Source organism: Cololabis saira, chromosome 2 (assembly GCF_033807715.1).
Source record: "Cololabis saira isolate AMF1-May2022 chromosome 2, fColSai1.1, whole genome shotgun sequence".
NCBI lineage: Eukaryota > Metazoa > Chordata > Actinopteri > Beloniformes > Belonidae > Cololabis > Cololabis saira.
The window spans coordinates 40,290,797-40,310,355 of record NC_084588.1 but is presented as its reverse complement, the minus strand read 5'-3'; the positions used below and the strand labels follow the sequence as shown (position 1 = coordinate 40,310,355).

The 19,559-nt window shown below is 40.0% G+C and overlaps 1 protein-coding gene across 1 annotated transcript; it reads left to right on the top strand.

Annotated features, from left to right (window-relative positions):
• The first annotated feature begins 283 nt into the window (after nt 1-283).
• On the top strand, nt 284-17,452 carry pepd (peptidase D). The gene is made up of 15 exons (XM_061745524.1): nt 284-378; nt 2,899-3,082; nt 3,513-3,640; nt 5,454-5,517; nt 6,952-6,999; nt 7,883-7,944; nt 8,093-8,137; nt 8,952-9,027; nt 10,342-10,388; nt 11,208-11,276; nt 11,547-11,624; nt 11,834-11,982; nt 14,110-14,294; nt 14,767-14,958; nt 17,000-17,452. Exons 1-15 carry the CDS (start codon nt 362-364, stop codon nt 17,135-17,137), a joined length of 1,482 nt encoding a protein of 493 aa, XP_061601508.1. The 5' UTR covers nt 284-361; the 3' UTR covers nt 17,138-17,452.
• Nucleotides 17,453-19,559: the final 2,107 nt, after the last annotated feature.

Genomic DNA, 19,559 nt, shown 5'->3' with positions numbered 1-19,559 from the left:
ACTGCTGACTTGATGACGTGTTTCCAGATTTACATTATCCCAAGCAAACTAACAAAATTGTCCAATCATAGAGTTTTTGAGTTTGCAGTCACTTCACACAAAAAAGTCCCATAAATAATCCCCGTAAGTATTTACAAAAAAAAACTGTAAATACAGTTTTACGCAATTAATGTAAAAACTTACAAACAAATAAACCACCGCAAAACAAAAAGAAAGTAAACTCAAACGCGTATTTACGTTCATTTAGCCAGGACGCTGGTATTTCCTGCGGACCTGAACGCAGCACCGCGCCGCATCAGCTGACTCCGCGCCGGTCACGTGACTCGCCCCCGCTGCTGACAGTCTGGAGCTTCACCTCGTCATGGCTGCAGCACCGCAGTGAGTTGATTTCTCCCTCTTTAGACACCTTTCCTCTCACTAAAACCACACTAGGGCTGCGCCAGGTAATCGATGAGGGCGGAATTAATCCTAACGGTCTTCCAACTGCCGTCTGTAAATAGTATTTGCTAAGCATTTCCCCGTTTAAGTTGGTTAAAACCGTTAACTTGATGTGTAGTTTCGTAAAATGTAAATATTGCGCTCTAATCGAATCCTCGAATCTCTTTACGAATAAAAGTCAAAACAAAGAGCACCAAAGGTCAAATCTAAACCAGTTCAGATGTCAACCACACGTTATTATCCCCATTTTAATGACGCTCATCTGTTGCCTCAGTAATTCTTGCAAACCCTCTTGTACGTTTCTGTTTCATATAATCTGTTTTTTATTTGTTATAAAAATGTGAAGTATCAGTTATTAAAATGAACTACGGTCTACGTGGCATATCTCAAATTTCAATGAGTCAGGATGTGATGAAAATATCAATTGTGGTCATTCTTGGTCACGTGATGTGTCAGGAGACTGTGGGGGAACTAAATCTCAACCTCAGATAACTCATACACCCCTTCCTTACCTCTAACGTCTAAACATCTCATTGAAATAATCTCTTAGAATAATGAAATAATTAATTTCTTGTTGTTATATTTGAAAAATCAAAGTACCAGCTGTGTCTATCACAAAATATCAGCTGTCAGCATGTTAAATTATCAACTACACCAAAACTACCACGGTTAAATCAGTAACTTGGTGTCATGGGTATAATTATGTTTTACGAGTCCTGAATATTATGGGGTAGAGTGTTTGGACTGCTGTGTATTATTGCGCCATAACGTGCCAAACGCAGCATGAGGTAGATATATACCTCCACATATATGTACCGGTAAACCTATAAACTCAGCCAAAAGTGGATGATACAAAAGTCCTCGAGCTGCAAAACCCTGCGAGGTGATGGATTAACCTTTGATACAGACAAAGTGGAAAGAGATATGTCCTGTTTTCTTTATCTTATCAGCAGAACTATGGCCAGAAACCAGGATTTCTCCACCTGGCCTCTCAGTTACAAGGCTGACTATCTCAGTATCTTATGTCTTAAGTGTTTCTTCAGAGAGGCTGAGCTGTGGTTCATCCCCCTCTTCGGGCTGATATCTGGTGGCCACATCAGGAAGATTACTTCTAGTCGGGCCTAAAAAAAATTACAGAGTTTCTCTCCCTTTTGGACAATGGAGGCTGAGAAAAGACAGAAACGATGTCTCGTTATTATTATGGAAAATGTGCATTATGGTTGTTTTTTTTTCATTATCTGGTAAGGATCCAGTGGCTCATGGAATATTTTTAGCAGCGATGGGGAAAAGTATGGATTTAATTTTTGAAGATAAAAATTCAGTTTGAACATGGACAGTTGATTTATTCCTCTTTTAGCCACGGTCTTGTAGTGAGTATCACACTGAACTGAGTCATGTTAAAAGCCTGGCCCGTGGTGGATGCAGCAGCTGCTTCCTGGTGCACACGGCCCTCTGCGATCGTGTGATTGTGATTCCTCGCTGGTTCTTTTGTGCCCAGCAATTATTTTCCCGTGTTTATTACTTCTTTTAATCTTTGATTGTGTTTTATCATCAATAGGGATTAGGATTGGTGGATGAGTTGGATCATCGACTTTGTTCAGCACTTTGTGCTGCATTTTATTGGACATAAAGTGCTATAATCATAAAGGTTGATTGATTGAAAAGATTGAAAGTTACACTGTGTAGAAAAGTCAAAACTTTTTAGTCAAATTTGGAGTTCAAGTCCATTCACCTGTTTAAGGTTAGGTTTTTAAAGGTTAACCCTTTAATGCCTAAGATATGAAATGTCCCCAAAACATTTTTTTTTATTTGAAGTGTTGATTATATTTTGAGATGAATACTTTCAGTTTTGTGTTTTTAAAAATGTTTCAATAATTATTTCTCCTATTATTATGAATAGATTAGAATAGATTCGTGTTTTTATAATTGGTTCATATTTGGTTTGTTTTTCTTTTTTGATTATGAGGTCAGAGGTCCCAGACATGCATGCGATTAAATATGATGCATCCGGCATTATAGGCTTAATAATAATAATAATAATAATAACTGTTTCTTAATAAGAACTGTAATCATTTTTCTGGTCCTGTGCTCCTGATGCATTCCATAAAAAATACAGTGAAAACAAAAAGAAAATAATAACCAAAAATTAGATTTTTGAGCCAGTTGGTATGAAATAGACAGCATGCTAGAAAAGCATTGTCAGGTCTTTGTTTCTTTCTTTCTTTTCTTTAGATGTGTCACAGCCAGTTATGTGCTCTCAAGTAAAGAAAATGTCCTTCCGACCCAATAAATGTAAAGAAATCTAAATGTAAAGAAAATGAAGTAATTACTTGTGATGTTTTGAGCTGGTGCTCTTTGTGACATCTCTGTCATAAGCTAAGTAGAAGGTCACCAATTAACTGTCCCCAGCCTCTGCTCCTCCATGTGCCCCTAAGACGTGTTTTGTTCCCGTCTTTTCAGACCCGTCTATTGGCTGGGTAATGACACCCTCAGGGTATCGGCTGCCCTTTTTGCTGAGAACCGTCAAAGGTTGTGCCAGGGCCTGAAAGCCAATGCTGATGTGCTGCCAAAGTCGGTGGTGGTGCTGCAGGGCGGAGAGCAGAAGCAGAGGTACTGCACAGATACAGATGTCGTCTTCAGGCAGGTATGTAATCTGTGGGTTTGCATTTATCTGCCCATTAAGCTGGGACTTTTTGTCCCTTCTGCTCGCTCTGGGCCAGATTTCCCTCATGTGTGTTGTGCCCGGTCACTTTGGACAAATGACCAGCAGACATTTGATCAAAGTCTGCAAAAACTGAAACTGTCCAACATCCAATTTCAGGCCCTTATGGCAGTCTTGATTTCTTCACTCTATTACAAATATAAAAAACAGCCATCGGGCAGCGTACAAACTGCTCAATTTCTTTGTTTTTCTGACATTACCACGTAAGCTTAGGACTATAATTGGTTTTGTACAAAAATAACTCGGCATATTCAAGGTTTTGTGTAGATGTTAATCTCTGCATTCACAATTTCCCCAAATGGTCCAATCAATCCTATGAGCCTCTCTAATGCGGCGTCTGATTCTTGCGCAGGAGTCTTTCTTCCACTGGGCTTTCGGAGTGACTGAAGCTGACTGCTACGGTGCCATTGATGTGGACTCTGGGAAATCAATTCTTTTTGTTCCTAAACTGCCTGAAAGCTACGCAACTTGGATGGGAGAGTAAGTCACACTAATCCTCAGAAGAGCTGTGCACGCTGCCAACACTCCTCACCAGCTCGTCCACAGTTGTGAGCAGTGAATTTAGCAGCCGTGTTCTCCAGCTTTTGTATTTAGTTTAGTGAAAATGTAGCCAAGACTCATTTTAGATGTATTTTTGCCATCGCCCAATCATCACAGTGATTTTTTTTTTTTTTACTACACTAACACAATAAAACCTGCTAATGTGATGCCAGTTCACTGGTTGTATGAGAGAAATGAGGCATTACTGGCCAAGCCCAGTTAAACTTCTTACCAGGAAGTGCTTCAAGGCAGAAATACAAGAGATGGGTGACCCGAGGCTAGTTGAGCCCCCACTGGTGAACCTTTCATTGACTTATTGCCTTTCCCCAGGCGACAGGTCAGTTTCAGCATCCTGAAGCATCTCTCTAGTAAAGCTGATCACCTCACTGAGAGGGGGAAGCCCTCAAGCTCGGTTTCTCATGTAAGCCATCTCCAGACGGCCCTCCAGGCCTGACCCAGGAAAGGTGGATTTTGAATGTTGTACATTTTCCTCCAGAAGTCGCTGACTTTTCACTGTCCTCCAACACACCTGATTGAAATCGACGGGTCATTAACATACTTGCACCCTGGTGACAAGCCGATGGTGATGCATCCATCTGAATCAGGTGTGTTGGAGCAGAGAAACGGCTCAAACAGGCAGGACGGAGGCTCCAGAGGACTTGGAGTTCAGGCCCCTGTTTACACGGAGGAAAAACACTGGTGTTTTCATGCATCGTTTGCACGAAAACGAAGCTCAAAGTCACCAAAAATGAAGTGGAGATTTGCAAAAACTCCCATCTTCATGTTTGCTTGTAAACAGAGGGAAACGGACATTTAGGCTTCAGAACCTCACAATATGCAACAGAAACATCATGTGTGCGACCTGTGTTTACAATTTGTTTGGCCACTGTAGTTACTTGTGTCATTTGTTGATGTTTTTTTCCAGGATTCCAATTGGCTAGCATGACTTTATTCTTCTCGTTACACTGCCTGTAGGTTTGGCTGCTCATAGCAACCTTTAACAGCGTATTTATGCGGATTTGTGTAAATGAAGAGATTTTGAAAACGATCTCAAGCAAATAATGGTATTTTTCAAAACTTAGAGGGGGAAATATCAGTTTTTGTAAATATGTGTAAACGTGGCCTCAGGTATTTTTATCCTAGAGGTATGTGGAGTACAGCCACACCTTGGGCTTGATTAGGGAAGTGTCGTAGCCAAACCACACTGCCTGCACACGATTACAGGTTGGATGCGGCTCAGCCATCGCTGGTTCACACATTTGCTCGAGACAGAATCGTCGGGTTCTGCCTGATGTGTTGCCTGAATCTCCGCTGTACACAGCTTCAGAAGTGGGGTGTATCTACCTCAGTGCAGCAACCTAATGAGGTTAGACCGAGGACTTTAGGTGACGTCATGTGATCACAGGTTCTGTGATGACAGCGAGGTGTTTCATCAACACTCATCTTATTTGCACGGACACGGTATGGGAGGTTTTTATAATGAGGAGGAAGTGATGGTTGGGCGTAAAAACATGAGGGGACGGGAGTGCTGAGCAGAACTTAACCAGCGTATCACAGACAGATGTTGTATCATCCCCACACACACACACACACACACACACACACACACACACAAACACACACACAAACACACTTTTATCAGAGAACCAGGATGGAGCCAAGTCATCCAGAGTTTTTGTGTAAAATCATATGATGTGCATGTGGATTTATTACACTCAGCTTTACAAATCCTACGGCTTGTCTCTGTTGACAGGATCTTTCCGAGAGAGCATTTCAAGTCCAAATATGCTGTCGATGAGGTGCAGTACAGCTGTGACGTAAGTGCGACTGTGTTGGTCCGTGGAGTGGCCATGATGGGACATTTTCTGTGCAGTAATTGAACCTTTATGTTGACACATTTAATCGTGATGAAATAACTTTAGGGCCTTTATATTATGTTTTAAAGTCGAAAGATAAGAGTCGTTGATATGCAGTTCTTGGCAGAAATTGCTGTAATCCTAGATTATATGAGTGCAATCATCAAAAAAATATGGAAAATTAACTTGCATAGTAATATCGAAGTTAATTTTTAACTTTTATGCCAATACTGAAAAATACACCCCCGCTCAGGTTTAACTGACTGCCAACTGACAGCTCCGGACATTACTTGGAGAAGTACCTGTTGACAAAATTGAAAATGTATTCAGATGTATGTAGAGGAGCGTTCATCAGCCTGGAAATGAATAAGAAGTTTGCTTTTGAAACAATCAATTAACTTCACTTTTATTTCCATATCTGCATGTTATGCATCACTAAATATTCAGATGCATATTGGCATTTTTTGGTCACTTTTTAAGATATACATCTTCAGCCAGTTCTTCCTTTCAGCAAAAGCAGGTCTCCTTAATGCTGCGCTGCTCAACATGCCAACAGTTTCATTCAAATTGTTGAGTATTGGAAATTTATTATTTACTGATTTTGCAATTAGATTCAGTTCACCTGTTAGAGATTCACAACCCGGTGTAATGAACCATAAAATTATAAACTATATCACTGCTTTAAGTTACTTTTGCATGGGTAAATACAAGCTGTCGGATCAATATGAACTCTTCATGTCAACTTCCTCCACTTTTGCTTCTCTATACCTCATTATTTAGTGATTTCAATATTCAGACTTATATGAAGCTACATATTTTCACTATTAAGCGCAGTGTAATATAACTCGGCCAAGCGTAGAAAATCACAATTAACTCTAATAAACTTTAAAGTTTGTGTAGCCTACGTATGCTTTAGTAGGTTTTGTCATTGTATCAATGCAGAATAATTCATTTCAATACAATTTTCACATTTACATTTCATGTAAAGATGATTTCAGAAAAAAACTCTATTGTCCCAGTTAAGCGCTGTCCCTCAGAATAGTCTTACCCTTTAGGCTGTGGTATTCTCAACAATAAATCATTCAGTTTTATCAGGATTTCCTTGCGTCTGTGTGTGAGACGAAATGTTTGTCACACAGAATGTTTAAGGAATTTTTAGCAACATTAATAAGGCTGAAATTAGCCTCCAGTCGAGCCAAGGATTTGTTTTGTGACATTTAGAGTGCTGGCAAAGTAGAATCTCTTGGGTTTTGTCATTCATTGTGCTGCTTATTTCTGGGGAATAAACAGTGCCGGCTGCCAAAGTGAGTTTTATTCTGCTGACTCAAAAAGGAAGTAACACTGATTCTCATCTCTGCAGCTCGTTTCTAATTATTCCTGTCTGCATCCCTGCAGGTGGCCGATGTCCTGTCCAACCTGAAACCTGCGGTTCTCCTAACATTGGTAACAATCGCTCAGTTACACCTGGATTAAGTTGATTAAGTTTAGTGAAGGTTGGAAGAGTGATCTTATGACCAGTTCCTCAAGTTAGGGTGTAATTTGAAAGGTTCAGCTAACCTCTGATACGATACACATTGCGATACCTGAGTTACGATATGATAATGCGATATCCATATCTTACAATGTTATGCATAGTTCACTGAAAACTGTAAAAGGCATTATGCATCTTAAAATCCAAGTTACGCGAACATCAATTATCGTGATAATTCATAGGACAAACTGAGTCAAAACAATGTAATTCAAATGATCCATGCCGTTTTATTGTAACTATACCAGCTAAAGTTACAACATATTTGCATATGTTTTTCATATTATTTACATAATATGAAATTAACAATAACAATATTATTTAAGCCTATGTATACAATAAAGTATACATGGGCTTAAATTAAGTTAATGTATACTGGATTTACAACCCATCTGAAACAAGATTTATTTGAAAAAAGACATTTTCTAAAATCGATATTCAAATTTTGAATATCGATATCGAATCAGATAGCAAAGTATCGCAATATATTGCCATATCGATATTTTCGCCCAGCCCTACTCTGATCACATCAATGTTTTTTTTGGTTGTTTTTTTTTTTGCGTGCTTCAGGTACTCATGTTAAAAAGTACAAATTCTTCTCGGTTTATTCATTATACTGTTAAATACTGCCCAAAAAATGTACTTACTAACCAACTTTATTGTATGTTGATCGGTAAGGAAATTTGAAACGTCACTGACTATATTTCACTGTTTAATGCAACAAACATTTAATACTTATTTGTGTTCACTTTTTTTAAGATGTTTTTTTTTATTTGTGATCAACTTTTCTTCCTGCAGAAAGGGCTGAACACAGATAGTGGGAGCATCTGCCGTGAAGCCTCCTTTGAAGGAATTAGTCGGTAAATTTATTTGACCTCAGTTTATTATAACTTTGTTGGGGAGGTCTGGAATAGTTTTATATCCAAAGATGTAGCAGCTTTATCACATTTACATTGCGTTGCCTTTCATCTATAAAATGCTACCTTTTCCTCTTCCCCTTTTTATCAGCTTCCAGGTTAACAACACTCTTTTACATCCAGTCATCGTGGAATGGTAAGAGACTAAAAGTTTTGATCTAATATTGAGATGAAATGTCTTCAAATTCAAATTCCTGTAAACCTGGACAATCAGACCTGCCATGTGTAGTAATTGCGTGTGTGTAATGAGAAATGGGCACTGCTCTTGTGATTGTGCGTTAAGTTTGTTTAGAGCCAGAAATCCCTCCGCATGGTTATAATGGACTTCGTGCCTGCCTGGTTGTCTTTGGTATTAGTTTTCTCCGTGCAGATGAGCCGCCGCTTCCTGAAATGAGGAGGAATGCTTTTCAGGCACACCTCCTGGGGAGCAGAGTTTGATTGAACCCTCTGCCCCCTCTTGTTGCAGGAGCTAACAAGGCTCTCTTTTAATGGGCTTCTCCTTTCCCTTAAAAATGTGGATTAGTGTTTCTGCCGGTTACCCTGGCCTTGTGTTATTTATGTAGATATTGTTAATTCTGTGCAGTTCCGAGCCGTCTCCGGGGCTGTCAGATGAAATGGGATGGAGAGGAAGGAGCCATTATCCTAAAAAAGCTTCGGGTTTAAATAAAAAAAAAACTGTCTAATTCTGTCTTTGAATGAAACGATTTCAGCCATTTTGCAGCAGTAGATTGAAAATGTCTTGCTTGAGTTCAACAAAACAAAAGCAATATGTAATTTTATATCCAGAATTCTTCTGAATACTTTTCCAAAAGCTGCTCAGCATTTGGTTTCTACATCTGTCACTGCGACAGTGTACAAATACAATATAAGAACCGTGTTTCTTTTTCTAAAAGATGATAGGCGCACCAAGCAACCATATCAACAGCCGCTTGTTCTTTCTGTGGTTGCAGTCGTCTCGCAAAGACGGATATGGAGCTGGAGGTGCTGCGTTACACCAACAGGATTTCCAGTGAAGCCCACAAGATGGTAAGATCCTTCTCAGAGCGACAGACACCTGTACAGCAACGGTTGCAGCAGCACGGAGGATTCTTTTGTTATTTTTAGCTCAGCGATCCACCCGACCCCCCGGCACGGAGGGTATGTTGCCTGGTTTCTCGGTTCTGCTCTCAAGTTTCCTTCCATCATTACTTTGAGTCTCTTATTCGACATCCGCTGCAGCTCTGAGCTAGTTTCATCGTTGCTGATGAGTGACGCAGTGCTGCGAGCAACATGGAGCTGCTGCAACAGACAACCAGTGATGGAGTGCAAAGGTGCTTTGACTGGTGTTCCCGTTAGCAGGGATGGGAGACCGCTTCCTGAAAATACGTTAATTAAATTGAAACTGATATTTTAACAAAAAATAGTCCTTTGATTTGCTTTAAGGTTTTACACAGAAAAATAACATAATCGTTTTGGAAAGATTAAGGAAACCATCTGAGGATTTGGTGCTTATTTAAATACAGTGGATGATGACTTTAACTTCAAATGAACAGTTCGCAGGTTTGCCTTTTAGTTTGGTAGTTGCATCAATTAGGGCGCGAGCACTGACAGTGCGAAGGCCCTATTGTATCTGTAGGAATTTTTTTTTTCTCGTTTTTTTTCCTTCTTCCGACGAAATTAGGGCCTTTTTGCCCCCCTAAACGTGCCCCAAAAGTCACCAAATTTTGCGTGCAAGCCAGGCCTGGTTGATATTTAATGGTTTGCATTAATGGGCGTGGCCTAATGGCTCAACAGCGCCCCCTAGAAAACTTTGTGCTTCAAGCCCCACAATACGGTTCAACGTACATGCACGAAAATCGCTACACACCTGTATCATGTCGCAACTTAAAGAAAAGTCTCTTGGCGCCATGGCCGAAACCGAACAGGAAGTCGGCCATTTTGAATTAATTGTGTAATTTTGGCGCAATTTATGCCATTTCTTCGGCCGCTTCTTCGCCCGAACCGTAACGTGCACCCAGGTGTGTTATACATCAAAATGTGCGTCTCCATCCTGCGACGATGCGCATTACTTTTCTCAGTCAAAAGCATTACCGTGGCGACAATAGATGCCAAAAAGCGCGCCCCCCCTTCATCTGATTGGTCCATATTTGATAGTTCCTACTTTCTGCCATAACTTTTGAATGGTTTGATATAGAGTCGTGGGTGGTGTCATCCGCTAAATGTCCAGGCCTGAAGAATCTACATGCAAGTCATACAAGCGCTTCCACTGCAGCACGCCTGAACGTGCACAAGGGTGTGAGGGCCCGTTCATCGCTGCTTGCAGCTTTCATTATCATTATTTATTTTTTATTTTTTTTGTAGATCATGAAGAATGTGAAACCTGGACAGACAGAATATGAAATGGAGAGGTAAGTTGTACATATGTTTACATCCAAACTTTATGTGGATATAAAGTAGTTTTCACTTTAATTGATAGATATTCAAACAGACTCATATCATCAGACTTTTAAGACAAATAGAAACTTTAGATTACCTCGGTATTTTACAGATGCCGTCACCGCAATGATTAACTCATATTTAGTAAGATACTCTTACGGCCTTAAATGATCAACGGTTTAGGTTCTATCTCTCTGATTCAGATGTAACCAAAAGAGAACACAATAAAATGATTATAATAATGAATAAATTGTAATATTTAATAATGATAATTAGTAATAGACACAATGAAGAGGTCATGTTGGTCAAGGGTCAGTTACAATATTTAATTCTAATATTTAATTTCAGCTGGTTGCAGTCGGGATGTTTTCTGATGAACAAAATACTCCCGGTAAAACAAAAAAATTCAGGCTTCAGAGTCTAAATCAAATCACTAATTATTATTTTAAGCTTCTTTTTTTTAGTAGATTTATGGCTTTTTTTTTCTTTTCTTTTTGTATCAAAGCAGCTGTCCGTCCAGCTCATTTACATTTCCTCCGTAGGAATTGGGATTCGGCCGTTTAGCCTCGCAATGCTGTCGATATCCATGAAAGTGATCGGTGTGTTTGACCACATCCTGATCAAAGCATGAAAGAATGAGTTCTGAATGAATTCTTAAAAAGCAGAGAGTCAGGCAGAGGGCACAGGTCTTTCAATTAATAAATGTTTTAGTTGAGCTTTACTGAGTTGAAATTGCTTAGTTTCCCCCTTTAAAAAAAAAAAAAAACTAAACGTGTTTTGTTTTTCCTCAGCTTGTTCCAGCACTACTGCTACGCCAAAGGAGGGATGCGCCACATGTCCTACACCTGCATCTGTGGAACGTAAGAGATAATAATTAATCAATCATTGGCCTGTTTAATATCTGACATACATGAATATTTGCTGAATTAAACTGAATCATCGTGCATGAGAGTTATATTTGCTAATCACCGCTGGCCTGTAGAGTAAAGGTATGACGTCCTCTTAGTGGGATTCTGGTCGGTTATATTTCTGCTCAAACTTGTTATCAGCGTCGTTCTTCAGTTTTGTTGCTATGTTGCAGGTCGGTTGTCATTCATTCATATCTAAACTATACATTGTTTTCTCACCAGAGGCAATAATGGCTCGATCCTCCACTACGGTCATGCCGGCGCTCCGAATGACAAGTTGATTGCAGACGGAGACATGTGGTGTGTAACATTCACTCATGTGAATATTGTCAGCACGTTATGGATTCGGCTTGTGAATCAAAAGCTCCTGCAGTTTTGTTTGTTTCTTTTTAATCATGATGAATAACTCAGTGACATTTATACTATTCTGTCACCATTGTTGTAATAAAAGTAGTAAAAATGTCTGTTTGCTGCACAAGAAACTCAAAAACAGCATTTGTCCCCTGCAGTCTGTTTGACATGGGTGGAGAGTACTACTGCTACTCCTCAGACATCACCTGCTCCTTTCCAGCCAACGGCAGGTTCACCGCAGACCAGAGGGCCATCTACGAGGCCGTCCTGAAATCCTCCCGCAAAGTCTTTTCCGCCATCAGACCAGGTTATCATTTTCACTTTTAACTAAGTACTAAGCACACTAAAATGTACCGTGAGGTGAAAAAGAGGAGAGAGAGCACACACACAGGCAGCCATGGATCAGTGGGTGCGGCCAGCCCTCCACCAACCGCAGGGTCAGCTGATCGAACCCTGACGTGTCATTGGTTATTGCCCCTCAGTGTTGATCTCGGGGTATGAGTGTAAAAATCAAAGCTCTTCCAGCAGAATAACGGTCAAGTATGTCGTATTTCCTCATGTACAAGAACTGATCTCGGTCTAGAAGCCTGCGGAGCACCACAGCTAAAAAACTGGACAAAAAATGTTGAACCCAGACCAAAGCAGTTCATCTGGTTCCATACTGAGCTTTTGTTCAAATATGACTTTTATTAAAGGCAGAAATGTAACATTTAACTTTAATGCTGTGATTTATTCTGAAGGCCTTGATGAAGACTGTTATTCCAGTTCTTTTTTTTTTTAAATTAGCTCTTTAAAGTTTTGAGATTTAAAAAGGAAGGTTAGATATCAGTCTGTCGTCAACTAAAACGTCAGGATCAAGAGTGAGCTTTTCATCAGCTACCGGTAATCAATGCCTGTGTTACACAGCTAGCTGGATTCATGTAAAAAGATTTAAAAAAATACTGTGAAACTGTCTAGTTTTGATCTTGGAACCGACTAGGGTTTAAAAGCCCTTATCACTAACAAACGTAGACATTGGTTTGATTAAAGTGAGGTTAGTAATAGTTTAAATCAGGCTTTTTTACCATTATTTAAAAGCTGTAACATTAAGTGAACCGTCAGAGGTGATCAGTCTCTAATAGATGCAGCAAGTTAAAGAACTTATCCTCTGTAGCCGGTGTTCCTGTCCTGGAGGAGCTTTGATTAAAAACCAGATTCATCTTAGCATCTGAAAGGTTTGCAGCTTCACTTGAAGATATTAAAAGCTTTCATCAGCTGACTATCATGTCATAAAGAAATGATGGACTTTGGTTTTACTTCGCCGAGTCGAGCAGTTCTTAAGATAATAAGGGTTCATAAGGTCAAAAGTATATCGATGGTACCCTGAGATAGCACCGCTAATGGTCTCAAACACGTGATGGAGGGAAGAGGCTCAGCTAATTACCACTTTAACAAGCTGCATTTGGTAAGTGCATTGTTGTTTGAGAGAAGATGCAAGTTATCAGCGTAAAAGGTGACACCTTTTACGGTGTCAAACATAAGATATGATGCATGTTTTACCGTGGGCCAGATGATTAGTGTTATGTCTGAGTTTGGTTCCTCGTTCTTCTGCAGTGTTTGAACTAGTGTTGTTTTTCTCAGCTTGTTTCAATTTTAGTTTTAGTCTAGTTTTAGGTCAAGCTATCATCTTAGTTTTTATTAGTTTTAGTCCCGTTCATTCTCCTTTTAGTCGTGTCAAGTTTCAGTCGCCCATTTTACAATTCAAACAAGGTTATCTTATTATTATTATATTATTGTTACCTTATAGACATTCTTATTATACATTCATTCCAGATACAGAAGACTCTAATTTGAGTTTACAACATATTTATTTTTCCGCATTTCTCCCCATCTTTTTCTTTTTCCACGACACATTGGGTTTTCTTTTCCACGTCTAAGTAGGAAAGTGTATCCAAAGATGGTCTCTTCTTCTCCCAGCCCCAGAGAAGATCCCTGCGTTTCTCTATGGAACTTATTTTTAAATTGACGTGAACCTAGAGCTCTGCGTTAACGGCATTGGCCTCTAACTCTGCAGCTGCATCTTCTGGATCTGATTCCCCGATGGAGGACGTGACGTCACCCAGCAGCAGAACTAAACCAGAGGAACTACTGAAAACATGGAGATTAAGATCTTTGTTAGAACATTTCATCTCGTTTTGGTCAATGAAAATGAAGACACATTTTAGCAGAGTTTTTATTTTGTAATCTACATTTTAGTCTCGTTTTTATTTGTCTACGATGTTGCATTATATATTTAATTATCGTTATCGTCACATGACCAGCATTTTCGTTGCGTCTCGTCTCGTTTTCCTCAGGTGATAAAGGTTCGTTGACGACGATATTTAGTCATAATATTCGTTGACGAAAGCAACTTTAGTTTGAACTGGTCATTAATTTGCTTGTTTTTGTTTTACAGGAGCGGTGTGGTCCGAGATGCATCGCCTTGCTGACAAGACTCACCTGGAAGAACTTGTGAAGATCGGCATCCTGCAGGGCAACGTGGATGAGATGATGAAGGTCCACCTGGGCTCCGTCTTCATGCCCCACGGCCTGGGACATCTCCTGGGCATCGACGTGCACGATGTGGGGGGTTACCCCGAGGTGAGAGGAGAACTCGCCAGCAGCCTGCAGTTAGGGATGCAAAAGGGAAAGTCTTGAGACAAGTAGAAGATGGAAATGCATTCCTCCTCCTTAAATATTGATGCATCATCAATAATCCAGAGGCTGTCGGTGCAGAAGTCAGAGGGGGACATAAAGAGGTCAAGCTGCATGAAGACGTTTACTGTGAGGGCCTGGGAAAGGGGAAGAGGAAACGCTGATGGTTTCATGCTGCGGTGGAGGAGTTTTTCACTCTTTTGCAGTTTTGACAAGAACACAGAGGAAATTAATCCACAATATTTCCAGGGGATCAGGTGAATGCTAAAGATCAGGAGGAAGCTACAGAAGGGGGTTTAAAAGTGATTATTTCTGCTCCCGGTTTGACGTTGATGATGGAAACAGACCTTAAACTGTAAAGAGTTATTATTAGATGTTTTATTGTGATTAAAAGAACAACTCGTATGATGTGTTCAAGGGAGTGGAGCGCATTGATGAGCCCGGACTGAGGAGTCTTCGCATGGGCCGCCTGGTCCAGGAGCGGATGGTGCTCACCGTGGAGCCTGGAATCTACTTCATCAACCACCTGCTGGACCAGGCGCTGAAGGACCCGGCCCAGAGCTGCTTCATCAACAACCAAGTCCTGGCGCGCTTCCGCGGCTTCGGAGGGGTCAGTGTTCCTGGATTAGATTTCATCACTGAGGATAATATTGACCAGTTCAGCATATACGCTATTTTCAAAATGGAAAAAAAAACACATAAAAAAACTAAAATGTCTTTCCAAAGCGGTTAAAAAAGAAATAAGAATTTAAAACAAAACTATTTGTGGATCTTAATCTCCCTTAGGCAAGGCAAGGCAAGTTTATTTATATAGCACAATTCAACAGAAGGTAATTCAAAGTGCTTTACATTGACATTAAAAGCGGCAAGACATAATTAGACAGTAAATAACAAATAAGATTGAATAAAATTATGAATAAGATGATAAGAAAAGAAGTAAAATAATAAAAAGCACAAGCTGTTAAAAATAAGGGCAGGAGAGTCCAGCAGGTAAGTATTTAATTTAAGAGTATGCTTCAGTAAACAGTACGGTAATGTTTTTAGTCCTGATTTGAAGGAGCTGACAGTTGGAGCAGACCTCAGGTCTACAGGAAGTTTGTTCCACCGGTGAGGAGCAGAATAACTGAACGCTGCCTCACCTTGCTTGGTTCTGGTTCTTGGGACACACAACAAACCAGATCCAGATGAACCTCAGGGTTCTGGGAGCTTCATAGGAACTAACAGATCAAGCATTTATTTTGGTCCATTGGACCATTCAGGTCTTTGTAGACCAGCAGTAAGATTTTAAACTCTATCCTTTGACTCACTGGAAGCCAGTGTAGTGATTTCATGACTGGTGTAATGTGGTCCAGTTTCCTGGTGTTTGTAAGGACTCTGGCGGCAGCGTTCTGGATCAGCTGCAGCTGCCTGATTGATTTCTTGTTAAGGCCTGTAAAGATGCCATTGCAATAATCCAACCTACTGAAAATGAATGCATGAATAAGTTTTTCCATGTCTTGTTTAGACACAATCTTAGCTCAAAAGGGGGAGGGGGGCTAAAGAGCAGTCAGATTTATTTTTGTGTCGTCATCTGAGACGAGATGTGTCATCTGGGGGGGGTGAATTAAAAAGCCACAGGATCTTGGCGATAGCCTCCGTATGTGATGCGTCCTCTCAACCATGTGACCTATCCGGGCCGCGTGCATCCACTTCTTGAAGCCCGAGGCTCGGCTCATCAGTTGGTAATTTGGTCGGGCTTTTGTTTTTATCGTCATCGTGTTCATAACAGTTCCACAACGCGTGGTTGGACTTGGTCCTCCGAACACAAACCAGCATAAATTCATCAGTTAATCAAGCAGATGACAACCAATCTGCCTTCGTAGCTGCATTTTCAGATCAGATCACATCTTCCATTTCACGAGCGATAAACACAATATTGATAAATTGTCCACACTGCTCGTCCCTCCGTGTCCCGGTGAGGTCTCTCACCCGGCAACAGAGTCCAGGCTCTTACGATGCTGAATTGGAGGAAGCAGCTATATGGAGGGGACGGATGGATAAACAAAATAAAGACATTGTGCTGCATGTGTATTGATTTGCTCGTGAAATGGGATATCGGAGAACCATCACTTATCCCGTTTTCATTTTGGTTTTGAAAATGAATAAGGAAACAACTTTTTTTTTTTCATTTCACTTTGAAAATAAAATGAACAAATGATACGGAGATAAATATTGATTAATAACACAGACGTGCAGATCCAGCAAATGCAGAGCTCGCAGGGTAAAAACTGACTTGCTCAACAGAAAAAGCTCCCTGTGGCCTTAAAACTGCTATTAAAAATAAAAAGAATAAACTGTGATTTTACAGTAAAACCTTTTCTTTAAAAAGCTTCTTTAAACATGGTTAAGTGAGAGTAACGCACTGTAGGATCAATGAAATGAAACAACTTTTTTGAACTAGTTCTCAGACATGGGGAATGATTTACCACTTTTTAAAAGGGAAGTCTGTATAAATTGATGGCCTAAGATGAAAAATAAAACCACTCAACGTCAGCATTTCAACAGGAACATTTGTGTACTTTTCTTTTTGCATTTGCTGAGATTTCCTTTGAAAGCCTGCTGTTTTTGAGTCCCAAGTGTCTCACGGCGCGGCGTGTCGTTGCTGTGTGCAGGTTCGCATTGAGGACGACATCGCCGTGACAGCAGACGGCATGGAGCTGCTGACCTGCGTCCCTCGCACAGTGGAGGAGATCGAGGCTTTCATGTCCGAGTCTGCAAAACCGTTCAGCCCCGTCGTCGAGAAAGCCTGAACGATGAATGTCGGTGACGGCTGAGCCGGGCGCCGCGGTCTCCTCTCAGCCATCAGCGGCAACGGTTTATTCATGAGGGAAACGGATACAGGATTGGGATTACAGTTAGATACAAAGGTTCACATGCGGCCTCTTCCGTGATGATTAAAGATTCTCATTTGGAGACTAAAATAATGATTCAACCAATTTTTTTTATGCTTTCTCAGAAAATTAATTCTATATTTTTTTAAATGGTTAATTTTTACATATTTCTGTTCAACATGTATTCTTAAAAATAAAATTAATCTCATTAAAAGAAACATTTCCACTCACAAAGTTGTGCTGTAAATTTTCATGTTGACATATGCATTTCACTTTCTTTTAAAGGAGCATTTGAATACTTTTTAAAAAGTGTTGTTTTAAAAAGCTCCCACGGTTTCCGTCCCAACTGTTTGCAAAAAACACCCAAAAGTCACTTCTTGTGATAACGGAGGATCCTTTTATGGCGCTACGTCACACACCAGCAGACCGACAGCGGTCATCGTGGAGCTGGACTGAGCAGGAGACTCAAGATGACTCAGGTCTCCTTAGTACCAGGATGAGACGTCTGGACTTTCAGTTGAGAGTTTCTGGTCTTCCAAAGAGAGAATCTGAGGTAGATTGGGCGTTTGATCGAGATGCATCCTGGTGTCTTGGAGATGTCGAATTGGCAGGAAGCCCAAAAGCAGAGATATGATCTTTGCTCACCTGAATCAGTTCAGTATTCTCTCAGAAGATCTGGAAAAGGTGGCTGGGAAGAGGGAGTGTTCTGTCTGTCTGCTACTGGCGCCTTCCCCTGACCTGAACACAGATAATCAGAAATGAATGGATAATTAAACCTCTGAGTTTAATTAATAAACCATCACATTACCTTAGAGCTCTTTAGTGTCTTCAGTTCTTCTCATTTGTACCTTCAGACAAAGAAGTGGTGTCAGAAAGGCTAATGTGGGTTTTCCTTTGTAAAACTCTTAATTTTCTTGTTTCATTAAAAGCATAAGTTAGCAATAAGAAACTTCTAAATTCATTGTTTTATTATCACTGTGATTTAAAGTGAGTGAGTGAGTGAGTGAGTGAGTGAGTGAGTGAGTGAGTGAGTGAGTGAGTGAGTGTGTGTGTGTGACACAGATATTTCATCACGAATATATGAAGTGAAAAACATGAAATGAACAAGTACCTGAGGGCTGTATCATTGAATTGTTCTCTAAAACTATGAAACTCCTCAAGTTTAGTTGGGTCAAGAAGAAACTAACAAAACAAGGGAAAAGACAGGTAGTCACCGAGTTTCACAATATTGTATCAGTTTGTTTTCATTCAGTTTCATGTTTCACATACTGGAGGACTTACATCTGCAGGGTGCATGTTTTTTATTCTCACAAAACCTTCCAAAAAAAAATCTCAAAAATCTATAGTTTTGAATCTGTCTCCATCTAGTGGTGATTTTGAGAATTGCATTATAGTGGGCCTCTGCATGCACGTGGGAGAATTTAAAAAATAATTAAATCAAGCTCTAAATTACAGACATTTAACCAACGGTTATTGGTTGTTGTACATATGAATTGAGTTGAGTTGTTATAATTTGGCTAACATCTGGATCCAGATATTGTATCTTCTGAAGTGTCACAGTTTAATCATCCACCAGCATTTTTGCAAATTAGCATTTCAAACTGAAAACTTAAAATATGTAGAGTTTAAGGCAAAGAGAATATAGTAAATGTGCAAACCTTGTGTTTCATTTATCAAATCCTTCAGAATAGTAATGTCTCCTCTCTTAATGGTGGCGTTGAAAATGGATTGTTTTACAAACAGCATCTCACGCTTTGCATCCACGTGTCTGGGGCCTGAAGTGCAGTTTCTGAGGATTAGTAGTAAAAGAGTAAATCGTTATCATCACTTTGAGTTTAAACATCAGTTAGATATCTTTACTCGGGTTAAGATGTCTTGATTGATGAAAGGATTTTAGCAGGAAATAAGGTAAAGTGAGTTTTTAACTGCAAGCAGCAGTGCAGAGGTTAGAGGGCTTCGCACCGAGCTGAAGCTGCATCACGTTCCTCATCATCTCTATGTCTTTGCGGCTATGCCCAAAGTGAATCCAATAAGTAGTTCTCCAACCTTTTAGAGCTTTGACTCATCCCGAAAATATAAAAGACAATAATAAACTGTGTCTTACAATATGTTAGTCTATTATTAATGTATAAAACAAGTCCACCTTTTCGTGGATGACGAGTCGCCCAGAAGAAAATCATTAACATTGTCCCAAAAACATACTGGGATGAAGTTTCCCTAGAGGTAATAAACACTTGTAAAACAACTACAGGTCTTATTAAACCTCCAGCATGAATGGTTAAGATAGTTCTCATACAGGATATATGTTATGAATCTGTTGGCTCCTTGATAAGGTCACAAT